Raw genomic sequence first — 14,386 nt, 5'->3', positions numbered from 1 at the left:
AGTACAAAAAACTGTATGTTATGGTGGGCACAGGGCTACAGGCACAGCAGGAAAAATCATAATAAAAAGCTACCTATAGACTATGGATTCAGGACTACAATCATTTAAGAACAGTATTGCAGGTCTCTTTAAGGAAAAATCCATGGGAAGCCCTGCTACACAGACCTCTCCCTACCCTATGCAAGCATCCCCGTAAATTGGTTTCCTTTGTTTTTTTGGCAACGAGGCAGACGATAGCAGCGGCTTGGAAGAAACCCTTGCTTAGTTTTGCGGCAGTAATATCCAGGGGCACGCACACCAGGATCCTGGAATGAATAACGGGTATATTAAGGTTCTTACTCCCAAGTTTCATTGGGATATGGTTGCCATGGCTAGACCATCAGATCTTGACCCCAGTTATTACACCTATGACATTTAGATTATCTAGATAAACATTATGTTTATGAAAAATTTTGTTAAGACCACAGAACCTTTACTCACTTTTCCTTGTTTTCTATGTTTTTATTTATCCCTGTTACTTTTTTCCTTATTGATTTAAGTGATGTTATTTAATTTGGGTTGGTCTGTTTGCACTACAGTAAAGGTGTCATTGCCTGCTGATACAATCTGGCTCTTTCTGTATCTGTATGTTATCCTATGCCTGTGTTTGATTTTATATTTCATCAATTGTTGAAAAATGAGAAAACCTCAATAAAAATGTATTGAAATAAACAAAAAAGAGCTTACTATAGGTTGTGCAGAATTTACAAAGCTTTCAGTTGGTCATTTGTGTTGTATTCAAAGTTCAACTAACTTGTAGTAATTCTAATCAAAGAAACATCCTAGCTTAGGAAGGAATTCAAATAAACAGTGACTTAAGCATCAGCAGAGTCTGTATAATTTTCATATTTATAAAACAGGGAATCAGACTATCCCTTGTGGGAATCTTAAAGGTCCACTTGTTTCAATGGCAGTAACCGACTTTTGAACATTTCAAAACCTTTAGGTAATGTCACAGGTCCTAAATGCCAGCATTTTATTACCCCAAATGGATAGACAGACCAGAACAACTTCTGGCTTTTAGCTATGACCCTAATAATGACCCTAATAATTAGCATTGTTGTTATATCATGTCAGAATAATACACATTATTTGAAGAGAGCAAATGCATTTTTCCCTAAGAAGTACTGTCTTACAAAAATTGTTTATTTTTTATACAATACAAAAAGCTGTTATATGGCAAAGAAAAATACATTTGTTAATTTTAACAATTAGTTTTTCTGTAGATAACAAATTTAATATATTAATTTTATTCCTATATTTGTTTTGCCTATAACTACACTAAAATGATGTGTCTTACTTTGTTTATGTGTACCCATATCGGAAGAAGGAGCTAAGTTTTGCTTTCTCATGTTAGAAATGCCCCTGATGAATGGTAATCTAATATGAATTGTAGGAGTATTTAGGAGGCAGAAGAAAAGGTGGAGGAATCTCCACAAAAAGGTGGAGGTGGAGGAATCTCCACAGATCTAGAGAATGGATGAAGGAAAAGCAAAGAGATCCCTGCACTGCAGATCTCCAAGTACAGATTCATCTTCAGTAGGAACAACAAAACTATTTCTCAGTCAGAGGCAGCACTGCGCTAGGCGATCTCACACTACTGATACACAACTATACTACTACAGAACAGGGGAGTCTTGGTACAGTCACACACTGGAAAACCTTTACAAAAAAAGTTTACAGAAAAATGAAATATTTTTAGGTTACCAGTTAGGCTCAATAACATTTCTAACTTTTCCCTAAAACAAGTAAACCCTAATTATTCAGATCAACATTAAACACATTTTTACTACAGTTACATCATGGTTTAGACAAAAACATTGTGTGTTTTGTCTTTGCTAGATCCTTCAACACTTCCAGTGTTAAATTCTTATCATGGTGCAAAGCAATGGTGAGTGTGAACATGTGTACTTTATGTATATTATATAAAGATTTATCATAGATTGCTGAACACATAAAAAAATGAAAACCCCATAAAAGACATTCAATAGAAAACTGCAGTAACAATACCAGTGATTTTTTTGTAGAAAGAAATACATCTTTACTGTTTGGCCTTGGTGTTCATTTTTACAAACATACCTGTAATTAATGGTCATATTCAGTGAAAAATGTACATTAATGTGATTACACCAACGTTTAAAAAATGTCTATAAATTTACAGAAAAATATAAAAGACAAATACTACAATTCCATTTTCCAAACTAACAATAAATAAATAATGTTGTCCAAGACCAGGTTATTTGTTCGGTATTTCAGACCAGGCTTAAACAGGTGACCTTGCTGTGATCTTGCAGGATATTCAAAAACGTGTTAATAAGTCCACTGAATGTAGCAGAGAGCTTTTTCGAAAAGCAGTCCACAAGTGATAGCAAATAGGGATAGAGTCCGACTCACATTCAAGGTAACTGAGAAAAAACAAACAAAAAGATGTCGATAACCATAATTTATATAGCACTAAAATTCCAAATATAGCACCAACATCTAGCAAGTTGAGTTTGTTTCCCACACACAATGAGCACCCAGTGGCAGGAAGAGAAGATTCATGGGAATGATCATCACTACCAAAAAATAAACAGAGTGGGGGGAGGAGAAATGCAGGACCCCAATTCTTCAATTGGGCTTTAATAATTTCTCTCAACAAGTATAAAGATAAGAATTTCTGACTTCACTGGCTGGATGCAATTTTACCGGTTAGAAACTAAGAACTAACATTTGCAAAAGATCACCAGCAATGACTTTACCTTCCATATTACATGCCCCTTTTATGATAATAATGTTGGGTTGTTGTCCTCCACTGAGCAGGTGCTAAAAAATACCACAAGAATACCATTTGGTCTGGGGTATTTATAGGGGATTCATAAAAGATTCTAGTTTGTTTTAAATCACAATATGATAGTCTAGCATGAAGATATAAAAATATATATGTTGTCAGTTTACAACCCGAACTTAAACATTGTTTTTTTTTTTTTTTTTTAGTATAAAGTCTTCAAGTACTAAAGAGACATATTTATAAAGCAGTGAATAAACCATTTAATAAACATTCACTACAAGTAATTTTCCTAATGCGTGTTTAAAATGACATTTATTTACCGCCAGCAAATGTTTGGTTAAAGTCACATTCTCTAGTATAAATATGCCTCTAAGAGTTTAAAAACAAAAATGAAATGCATTACCTCGAATGGCTTGGGTGTTTGAGGTCAGCACAAAGAGAGTGATAAGCTTTAGACATAGCGGAGTGTAGTCGTGTTCCCAAATGACAGCAGGAATCAGCAGGAGCTTCCCATAACTGGATAACAACAGTGCTTTAAAGAGAAGAGCAAACTCAGACCCCATCTTCAAAGGCTTAAGGTTTGCCAGGAAAAGAACAATGAAGATTCCCATGAGGTAGGCTGTCTGTTCTGTGGATTAAATAAGTGAAGAAACACATTTTACCTTCTGTATGAATGCATTGAACAAACACAAATGCATAAAATCTTGTATGCCGTTAATGTGTTGCCTTTTCATTTTTAATTACACATTTTTTTTTAATATTAATAATAAACAGTATATTTATATAGCGCCAACATATTATGCAGCCCTGTACAATAAATAGGGGTTGCAAATGACAGACAGATACAGACAGTGACACAGGAAGAGGAGGGGACCCTGCCCAGAAAAGCTTACAATAGGCGCAATATGAAAGTTTGGGTTTTGGCTTCTAGGCTTTTCAGTGTACAGATTACATATTTTTTTCTTTATTGTTTATCAAGTCTTAAAGAAACCACTGAAAAATATGTTTAAATTCCCCTTTATTTTTTGCATAATAAGCACATTTACATACTCAGCCCTGTTCTAAACCAATACTTCTCTGCTGCATGGTCTTTCCCATGGTTTGGGAGAAACCTGTCCCTTCTTAAAATAAATAGAGGACCCTTTATTGATGTGCCACTAGACTTGTATCTGATTTGTAGCTGCTTTTTGAATTACCTGAAGCCTGTTGGGATGCATGATGTGGATATTCCAGGAGGCTACATCATACTCATATATACGAAGGATGTGGAAGAAGGGTGCATCATTATTAAAGAAACCTTTATTCAATCAGGTGTTTCTGATTTCAGAATACATACATTATCTCATAATGGTATGATTTGACAATATTTAGTTACCCAAGGCAGCTATTCCAAACAGCCTGTAGAAATCCCATTCCTTTGCGTATCTAATCAAATCTTCAGGATTTGTGTAACTGCTGGATCCAGGGAGCTGGCGCCATCTAGTGTAGGCTTCACAGAGCAGACAAAATATACAGAGTTTCCCATGAATCTGGTAAAACAAATTAAAACATTGATTAACCCTTTAAGTGGGAATGTGTTACTTGAAAAATATATATATATATGTGTGATTTGAGCATTTTTCATGAGTGCTGCTTTTTTTTTTAACAAAAGCAATTTAAAATGTACAACAAGCACCAGTCAAAAAAGTCAAAAATATTAACCAGTCTATACTGCATAAAAGTCACGTTTCTCTGAAGTTATCCATAGGAAATTTAAAATTGGCAGAATTTGAACACCCAAGAAAAAAAAGGGTGCTAGATAAACAAAACTTTTTGTACATTGAAATACATTGGAATATACTTTGTTACATTGGAAGAAAATAAAGCTCAGTACAGACACTCAGTTCTTGTTGCTGGAAATGATCATTAATGCAGGTACCCTGCTACAGTGAAAACAAACAAACACTGTACAGACTTTTGGGTAGTAATTGCACTTGTAAACCTATTTATTACACCCAGTGATATCACATGTTTGTATAGTAACTAAAGTGTCTGAACTGTAGTACATGTAGGCAAACAATGTTATCCCTTATCTCAACTGAATGCCATTTGTATGTGACATGTCAAGAGACTTACATTGATTTTTGTGTTAAACAAAATGTGTCGGTATGCTTGTACTTTGCAAAGCATGGCATTGATCAAAATAATGACTGGATCATATTCTATGTACTTGTCCACTGGTTTTTGGCAGGATTTCTGAAAAAAAAGAAGAGAAAATGCATGTCAATATGCCATTTAATGAATTACAAAAAGACCCCACATTTCTCCTAGTTTACCATAAAGGTGGTCAGACTAGACATGATTTCATTACCTGACCACAATCTTTTCTCAATCAGTGATTGTACCTCATTGCTAAACAGTCAGAAGTCACCTAAGACTAAAAAATACAGCCAATGACCTGTTTGTAATTAGGTAGCTGGGATATTTGATACATTTGGGAGGTTTCTACAGATGCTGCAATTTTCATTTGATCCAGATGAAATAAACTAGACTGAATAACAATGAAATCATTATGAGGTAAACTCAAATGTAGCATTTGCCCTAAAATACCTTAATCTGTATATTTCTCTCACTGTATTAAAGAAACCATACACATGCTTGGATGTCAACAAAATGAAATCTGACTAACATTCAAAACTCAACAGGGCTAGGATCAAGAGTTGCTGAGGCTGCACTGCCCTATACGGGCCCTTGTTCAATCATTAAGAAAAAATACTCGCGTCTATAGAACAGCAGCTTAATATGAATTGCAGCTGGCCCACCATTACTTTGGTTTGCAGTAGCGGCAGGCCAGCTACAATTCACATTAGGATTCTTTCGGAGGCCAAAAAAAAGGACACGCCAGACCAGAGTTTTACACCCCTGTTCTAGGCGTACTAAGCCACCAACCAGACTGTACTGACACTCCTACTTGGAAGTGATCTAGTGGCTGATGTGCTATGTCCCACTGATAATGCATACTATTGGTCTATGAGAAGTGTTCTATCGGGGTCCAGTTTATTTGTCCATCCCTTCGATTTTGAGTTCTGGAGTCCCCCAGGTCCTGCTTTACCTCTGAGAGATGGTCGAGTCCTAACATTACTTACAACTAAAGTTCAAGGCTTTAATCTCTACTGCTCATACATGGCCAATGGTATCACTCAGAAGACCCATTTCTACACAAACTCTGATTCCTTATTCTTACATAAAAATGATCTGATATTTTTACACTAATGCAGGAAAGAGGAATGCAGAAACAGGTTTGGATCTTTGCCTTTCAAAAAGTTTTTTATTCAAGTCAACATAATTGCTTAGAGGGCAGATATTTGTTAACCTCAGGCACCTTGGATGAATCATTGCTGACTTTTCTAATGTATTATTCACCTGGGCAGATAACATGATTTAATTCCCTAATAGCTAAACTAATGCCAATGGAGGTGGGCATTTGTAAAACCCTGTAGAGTCGTCAGATTTCTTTCTCTGGAAACAATCTTTAATGATTGTTTCCAGTGACAGTAAAATGAACATGTGCTGTTCTGGGAAGAGGGAAGGGGAAAGGACAAGCGAGCGGCAAACCACTCTGCTCTTCTCTATAGGAAATTACAGTGGTCATTCCCCCTTGGTTGTTCATTAATCAGCCTGGGCGGATTCATGAACAATGTTGGGATGGTGGAGGGCTAGATTTTAGTTGTTGCATGAGACAAATAGTCATGCCTATCTAGAGTAACAATGATCAAATGTGTTTTGGAGCTTAATTCTTATGGGCATAAAGGTTCTCCACATAGCATTGAACATTTGGCTTACAACCAGAGACAAAAATCTCTCACATGGGCACAACACAAATGTTTTGAATAAGGAAATAAATTTAGGACCCTATTGGCCAATAAGCTTGATTCCAAGTTCAAAGTTCAATCGATTCCTAAAACTAACTTAGTTGACGAGAAGCTCTTTCAAAATCCAAAGTTGATTCTAGAAGCCTTCTATAAATTTTACAGTTCACTCTTTTCTAAACCCCCACTGACGTTCCAGCCCCGGTCATACACTTTATTTTCTGATACTGTTCCACATTAACTTGATAAAACTCTCAGGGACGTTAAGTGTCTCAAACCAAGTGATGCCCCAGGCCCTGATGGTTTTCCTAAACTTTTACAAAAAATATACAGGAGTCCTAAAACACAACTGCTTAATCTTTTCAAAATTTTCCATGAGGGTTATGCCATGGTTTCACAAGATAACTATGCCTTCATAAGTGTTACCAAGGCAAATATGCAAATATTGCAATATGATATTGCAAAAAACTGACCTATTTTGCCAATCTAGACCTCAGTAGACCACATAAGTGCTTCTCTGTTTTCCTATCTATATCAAGACGTTAATGTGAATAAATCCCAGATGGGGACACCCCAACCCGAACCTATTCTACTTTCTCTCAATCTGGGACAGACAACAAAACATTACTTTGCAATCCTTTACATAAACCCATTTTGGCGGTGGACAAATAAAAGTACCCACATTGGGAGTACTTACAAATTAAATGAAACAACTAGAGGTCAAATAGTTATCCTGTATCAATCCCTATCTGCATCAGATAAATGCCCCAATATGCAGTTCTAAGACGCTGATTTGAGCTTGGCCTGGGAAATGAAAGACTGGTAAGATGTGGCTTATGATTTTTTATGGAATCTGAACTATAAAACTATGTTGTGTTAGTACATGGTGCCAGAGAGAATTTTTGCATTTATTACCAAGTTCTTAACAATTGTGTTACAGTTACCTCAGGTACTGTGACGTGGCACATTAACACACTACATTACAAAACGTGCATACTATAAAGAGGTGCTAGAGAAAATTGCTAAACTTTACCCTAATGTCCCCCCCACCCTTATTTTTAAGGTTTTTATTGAATTTGGGACTAGAATTTATAATCCCATCTTCTCTATTACTCATCCTAATTTTCCTAAGGCACTTGAAAGTGCATTGTTTAAAAAAATTCAATCACCCACTGCCAAATACCTCTCAAGTCTACTTAATTATATATCCTTAACAGTTCTTATTACCATAGCTAAATTTTGGATAACACCCACATTTGCACTTCATTCTGTCAAATCAAAATTAAACTGAATTATGATGTCAAAATGCCAAATAAATGTCATACCAAATGAAAGAAATGATCTTGCACCTAATAATTGGAGGTCACTGTTTTCTATGTAGCTTGTCTTCCTGCATTTTCCATTTCTCATACTTGCCTTTAATCCCCCTGTCTATGTCTGTTTTTTCCTTGCTCTTCACATTCTGCTACTTGACAGACGATTCCCCACCTGTAACTTGTGATGTAATAAAATTTTACATTTCCTTTTCTTTCTCCAATGGAACTGATATTGATTTACCAGTTTTTATCATCCTATAGGTTGATGTTGCCTCTATCTTACTGAAAAAGGGAACACCATGTCTTTTGTTCTTCTGGTAAACATTTTCTTTGATTAATGATTTTTTAGTAAATAGGTTGGGATTACCTAGCAACAAGCAACTGTTGGGATAAGGACCATGGTCAGAAATATGCATTTTTAGTCTGAAGATCACCTCTGTCTGCACTCAATGTTTACAGCTTACCTCCACACTCCCTGCGCCATTGCCCCAGCTTTTATCTCCAACGTCTGTGCACCTTTCTTCTCATCACTGACCTCTGCACACATCACCCTTCCAAGCCCTAATGTCTAAACACATCATCCTACACAGCTCTGATCTCTGCAAACACCCCTAAACACAGACTCCTTGCACACCCCTCTCATTAGAGTTCTGACCCCTTCCTTCACAGCTCTGACCCCTGCACACACCCTTCTAATCAGTTCTGAAATCTGCACAGCTCTCCCTCCACCCCTCTTCAGACAAGGGCTATGACCCTTGTACACCCTCCCTCACAGTTTTGACATCTACACACTCCTCTTTTTACAGCTGACTCCTGCACCCCTTCATGGCTCTGACCTCTGTCCACCCCCTTTCATAGCTACCTAACTTCTAAACTCCAACCTTTAACCTCTGAACATATACAGTGTGTATAGCTCTGTCCTCTGCACACCCCACACAGTTGTGGTGACCCAGAATTGCAAACCACCCCTCTGACTATTACTTCACCATGCTGTAATTGCTACAAAGTCAGTCAGAAATCATGTTGATCTAATTTTCATTTAAATGACCTACCCCAGGGGTCTGCCGCATGCGGCTCTTCAGCCTCCTTGTTGTGGCTCCCTTCGGCTGCCGCGGGGAGATCTCTGATGGGGGATCCCCTTCCTCCCAAGACACTGCGGAGGAGGGGGATTCCCTATCCGGTGTTCTAATGAAAAAAATCTACCAGTGAAATAAATCTACCACGGGGCGTGTACAAATGGGTGTGTACAATGACATCCCCCTCCTTTGAACCCCAATTCCTCTGGAATGGGGAGATGTACAAAACCAAAAATGTAGGTGCAAGTGGGGGACACCTGTGACTAACACCCCCTAAAATTTAATTGTTAGGCTATCATCAGAACATAAAGAACTCTGCCCATCAAAAAAATCTACCGTTACACATTGCTGGAGGCACCTGAACCCCAATTTCTCTGGAACAGGAAGGGGGTACAGGTGAATAAAATTTGAGGTGCAAGTGGGGGACACCTGTGGCTAACACCTCCTAAAAACTCCACCCATCAAAAAACCCCTACCCTGTTACACATTGTTGGAGGCTTCTAGCACCTAAACCCCAATTTATCTGGAAACGGGGGTACAGGTGAAAAAAATTTGAGGTGCAAGTGGGGGACACCTGTGGCTAACACCTCCTAAAAATTCATAAAAACTCTGCCTATCAAAAAAATCTACCCTGTTACACATTGCTGGAAGCATCTAGCATCTGAACCTCAGTTTCTCTGGAACGGGGGGGAGGCGGTACAGGTGACCAAAATCGAGGTGCAAGTGGGGGACACTTATGGCTAACACCACCTACAATTGAATCGCTAAGGCATCGTCAGAAAATAAAGAACTCTGCCCATCAAAATAATCTACCCTGTTACACATTGCTGGAGGCTTCTAGCACCTGAACCCCAATTACTCAAGATTGGGGGGTACAGGTGAACAAAATTAAAGCTGCAAATGTGGGACACCTGTGGCTAACACCCCTTAAAATTTCATCGCTAAGGCATCGTCAGATCATAAAGAACTCTGCCCATCAAAAAAATCTACCCTGTTACGTTAGAAGCCTCCAGCTTCTAATGTAACAGGATGATACGTTAGAAGCCGGACAGTGTTTAATTTATTTCAAAGTAAGCCTACACATGCACACTTGTTGTAACAGGTAAAATTAAAAAAATATTAAAAATTTTTAAAGTTTTTAAACTGTGTTATGTTTTGCGACTCCAGTCTATTTTTCTTTAGTGGAAGAGGAGGCAAAATGGCTCTTTTGATAGTAAAGGTTGCTGACCCCTGACCTACCCAAATTTAAGTTCCTGTGCTTTGCCTTCAAATCCCTCCACAGTTCTTGTACTTCTTACTTTTCTGACCTGATAGAAAAATACTCCCCCAGCCACTCTCTTCGCTCCTCCAATGACCTTCCAAATTCTTCTTCTCTCATAACCTTGTCACGTGCATGGCTCCAAGACTTTCCTAGAGCTGCCCCGACTCTTTGGAATGGTCTTCTTCGTTCTATTCGGCTTGCTCCTACTTTCTGCTCATTTAAAAGAGCCCTTAAAAACCATCTTTTCAATTTGCCTACCTGTCTACTTCTGTCTCGTAAAACCCTCACTAATTCCCACCACTACATATCTCCCCTCCTATTGTGTGAGACTTCTCCCAACTCCTAGATTGTAAGCTCTTCCTCTCCTCCTTCTGTGTCACTATCTGTATTTGTCTGTCATTTGCAACCCCCTATTTAATGTACAGCGCAATATAATACGTTGGCGCTATATAAATCCTGTTTATTATTAATATTAATAATAATAATATTAATATATTTCTTTGAGTAAAGATTTTCCCAAACATTGAACCTAACTTAATATTTAAACTTCAAAAGGATATGAACTATGGAAGTCGATAAAACAAGGGTAGTCACCAGTATGCTCTGTAGGCTCCCTGCAGCTGATTTTATGTCCATTGTTCACTTACTATACCTTGTTCTACACTGCGTTTTTGTGTGAATCTGCCATCTTTGTAGGAGGCAGAGCCTATTTTCCGTAAGTCAGTGCTGCCCTCCTCATGACTGGTGATCTATTGACTATGGTAAGGAACATAAAAAAAAGCAGCAGTAATACTAAATGAATAAAGTTGAAGAGCTAAAATCCTAGCAGTGCAGGATCTCTGGTGCAGCTCCTAATACAGAAAGAAGAACCCTTAGCAGTACAGTAGTGATACCACTACCATTCAGAGGAACTAGTCCATTAATGTTCTGCAGACATACAACCATGACGCTATAAGCAGAGGATGTTCTCTTTATATCACTACGTATACATCCCTCTTGAGGAAGTTAACTAAATGATGAAATGCAATGGGCAGGTCTTCTAATGTGGCATCATCACAATCTCACATGACCAGGATGTGATGAGCACTGACACTGAAATAATGTTCAGGTACCGACTGAGGCCAATTGTGAAGCTGAAACCTGCACTTTCTACTGTGAATAAAGTATGCATCCTAATGGTGTAAGGCTACAAAGTCTGAAGGGACCATAGGAGGTGTTGTTCACTGGAAAGGAGTAGCAGCTGTACCTCATGCAAACTGCAATTTGAGTTGATGGAACATTCATTCGATGATCACTTCAGAAATTTTAACTGAATTTCTGCAAGGATTTAAATTCACAATATTGGTATTTTATTTGTGGTAGTATATATATTCCTGTAATTATCACAGCAAACTACAGATTCATTACTGCTGTGCAGTGCTGTGCTATATTTACAAAGTTCCTTTTGATACATTTTTAAGTTTCAAACTTACACAGATGGTGATCTTCAGTACTCCATGATTGTAATCTCTGTACAGTTCATTGGACTCCTCATTGCATTCAATGCAGCGATATCTTTGCTCCTTGCTTTCATCCCTTCCAGACATAACTGCTTTGTTGCACAAGATAATTGAAGGACAGGATGCCTGTCAACAAATGACCAGTGATAAATTATTTATTATGTTTTAATAATATAATAAAACAAATTGTCCAAATTTACATGCAACAGCCGAATAGTCAATAAAGCAGATGATGTGCAAGAAATATTTCATATGTAGGTTCAGTAAATGGTGAGGCAGTGAAACTAATATTTCAAGGGTTTCCCCACTGGTGTAACTGGTACATTAAACTCTTACATGGATGTCCATCAACCTGTAACACATGTCAAAACAATGAAAACTTACCAAACAAAATAAATGTCAATAAAACAATAGGAAATAATGGTAAAAATATTAATGGTAAGAAAAAAGACAGGTTTCCAACTTAAAGTCTTATAGTTAGTTTTGGAAAACAGCCACAGCCTAAAGCTACGTACACGCGTCAGATGATTCTCGTCTGATAAACGCCTCAGGGCTGATATTGGACAAGAATCTGGTGTGTTTACAGTGCTTTTCGTTCGTGTATCCGTCCTGGTGAATGGCAGCGAAGGGGAGAGAGCACAGTGGGGTGCCGCTCTGTCTTTCTCTCCTCTCCATATAGCAGAATGGTGCTGTATGTATGTACAGCGCCCGTTCACGCATGGCACAGTCTTTGGTCATTGGAAACAATCATGAAAGATCCTTTCCAATGACAATAATTGAGCGTGTATACACAGCCTAAATAGAAAGGTCTGGCCCAGCAGTTTACTTCTTTGTATTTCTTACTTTTTTTTAAATGAAAAATAATCCCTCCTCATTTGACATCAAATTCCTTTCCTGAACACATCTACAGTTAGGTCCATAAATATTTGGACACAGACAACTTTTTTCTAATTTTGGTTCTGAACATTACCACAATTAATTTTAAATGAAACAACTCAGATGCATTTGAACTGCAGACTTTCAGCTTTAATTCAGTGGGTTGAAAAAGATTGCATAAAAATGTGAGGAACTAAAGCCTTTTTTACATAATCACTTTATTTCAGGGGCTCAAAAGTAATTGGAAAATTAAAAAGCTGAAAATAAAATGTTCATTTCTAATACTTGGTTGAAAACCCTTTGCTGGTAATGACAGCCTGTAGTATTGAACTCATGGACATCACCAGATGCTGGGTTTCCTCCTCGCCTTCTCCATACTTTTTTCTTGCCATCATTCTGGTAAAGGTTGATCTTGGTTTCATCTGTCCAAAGAATGTTCTTCCAGAAATGTGCTGGCTTTTTTAGATGTTTTTGAGCAAAGTCCAATCTAGGCTTTCTATTCTTGAGGCTTATGAGTGGCTTGCACCTTGCAGTGCATCCTCTGTATTTACTTGCATGCAGTCTTCTCTTTATGGTAGACTTGGATATCGATACGCCTACTTCCTGGAGAGTGTTGTTCACTTGGTTGGCTGTTGTGAAGGGGTTTCTCTTTACCATGAAAATGATTCTGTGATCATCCACCATAATTGTCTTCCATGGAAGTCCAGGCCTTTTGGTGTTGCTGAATTCACCTGTGCTATGTTTCTTTCTCAGAACCAAAATTAGAAAAAAACTTGTCTCTGTCCAAATATTTATGAACCTAACTGTATATTATAAAATCTCAATCCCCAAATACAGACTTACTGGTAACTGATCAGCCTTGGAACTTTTATGAAACAAAGACACATGTTTCAGTCATAAGGGTCTATTTATAAAGTAGTGAATCTGACATTCACAAAAACGTTTCTTGGTGGAGAATTAATCTCAGTCAATGAAAGACAGAGCTGAAAGTTTCTTCTTCAGGGAATGTTTTGGCGAATGACATATTCACTGCTATATAATAGACCACACAGAGATCAATGGGTTTACCATTTCATCCCAATAGTAATTTTCGGCCTATTGATTGAAAGCGCGGACAATGGTACAGGGTGGTAATGGGTGTAATGTAACAAATCAATAGACGGCGCTTGTTTTTATGTTTTGTAATGCAGTGACCACCATGCATGATAACGTGTTGTGATGCAATGCACGTCCATTGGCGGGGTGCTTTGGGGAACCATTAGGAATGAGTAGCAATCAACACAAAGCCCACGTTGTGGCACCACAACATTGTGAACTTACAAACAGCAAAAAGAATTCTAAACCTTCATTACTTATCAAAAACTAAAAAGAAATGACATTTTACTTCTAAATACGTCATAGAGAAACATATATTTCCTATCCTTCGACCTACAAGGCACCTGGTTGTTGGAAATTTACAATACATGACATAAATATATATAGATATGAAATAATAGGAAGAAAGCTTTTATGGGAATACATTTATGTATAAAAATAATAGACAGGACGATACCGTGTGGCTCAGCTACGACACACCCACCTTAACTGCCCCAAGAGCTGCAGCCTCTCTTCATCTGACAGCAAGCACCTTCTCTCCACTTCCTGCTTTGTGAATGAAACACGGAGCCTCACGGGAGTTGTAGTATCACAGGCGCCGTACTG

The 14,386-nt window shown here is 37.9% G+C and overlaps 1 protein-coding gene across 1 annotated transcript; it reads right to left on the bottom strand.

The window, feature by feature from the left end:
* Positions 1–1,164: 1,164 nt before the first annotated feature.
* Positions 1,165–14,327, bottom strand: ARV1 (ARV1 homolog, fatty acid homeostasis modulator). The gene is made up of 6 exons (XM_072409267.1): positions 14,265–14,327; positions 11,783–11,935; positions 4,925–5,044; positions 4,185–4,338; positions 3,213–3,437; positions 1,165–2,444 (listed from the first exon to the last, which is right to left on the bottom strand). The coding sequence occupies exons 2-6, from the start codon at positions 11,894–11,896 to the stop codon at positions 2,350–2,352; spliced, it is 708 nt and encodes a 235-aa protein (XP_072265368.1). The 5' UTR covers positions 11,897–11,935; positions 14,265–14,327; the 3' UTR covers positions 1,165–2,349.
* Positions 14,328–14,386: the final 59 nt, after the last annotated feature.

The sequence above is a fragment of the Pyxicephalus adspersus genome, chromosome 4 (assembly GCF_032062135.1).
Source record: "Pyxicephalus adspersus chromosome 4, UCB_Pads_2.0, whole genome shotgun sequence".
NCBI classification, from domain to species: Eukaryota; Metazoa; Chordata; class Amphibia; order Anura; family Pyxicephalidae; genus Pyxicephalus; species Pyxicephalus adspersus.
The sequence above is the reverse complement of the archived record's forward strand: the minus strand, read 5'-3'. Positions and strand labels throughout refer to the sequence as shown.

Bases quoted from the DNA above. Each gene is read 5' to 3' on its own strand.
- ARV1 (XM_072409267.1), bottom strand. From the start codon at position 11,896: ATGTCTGGAAGGGATGAAAGCAAGGAGCAAAGATATCGCTGCATTGAA. The intron at 5,045-11,782 runs GTAAGTTTGAAA...CTTTTTTTTCAG, and splicing joins TACTGAAGATCACCATCTGT to AAATCCTGCCAAAAACCAGT. The intron at 2,445-3,212 runs GTAATGCATTTC...GTTTTTTCTCAG, and splicing joins AAACACCCAAGCCATTCGAG to TTACCTTGAATGTGAGTCGG.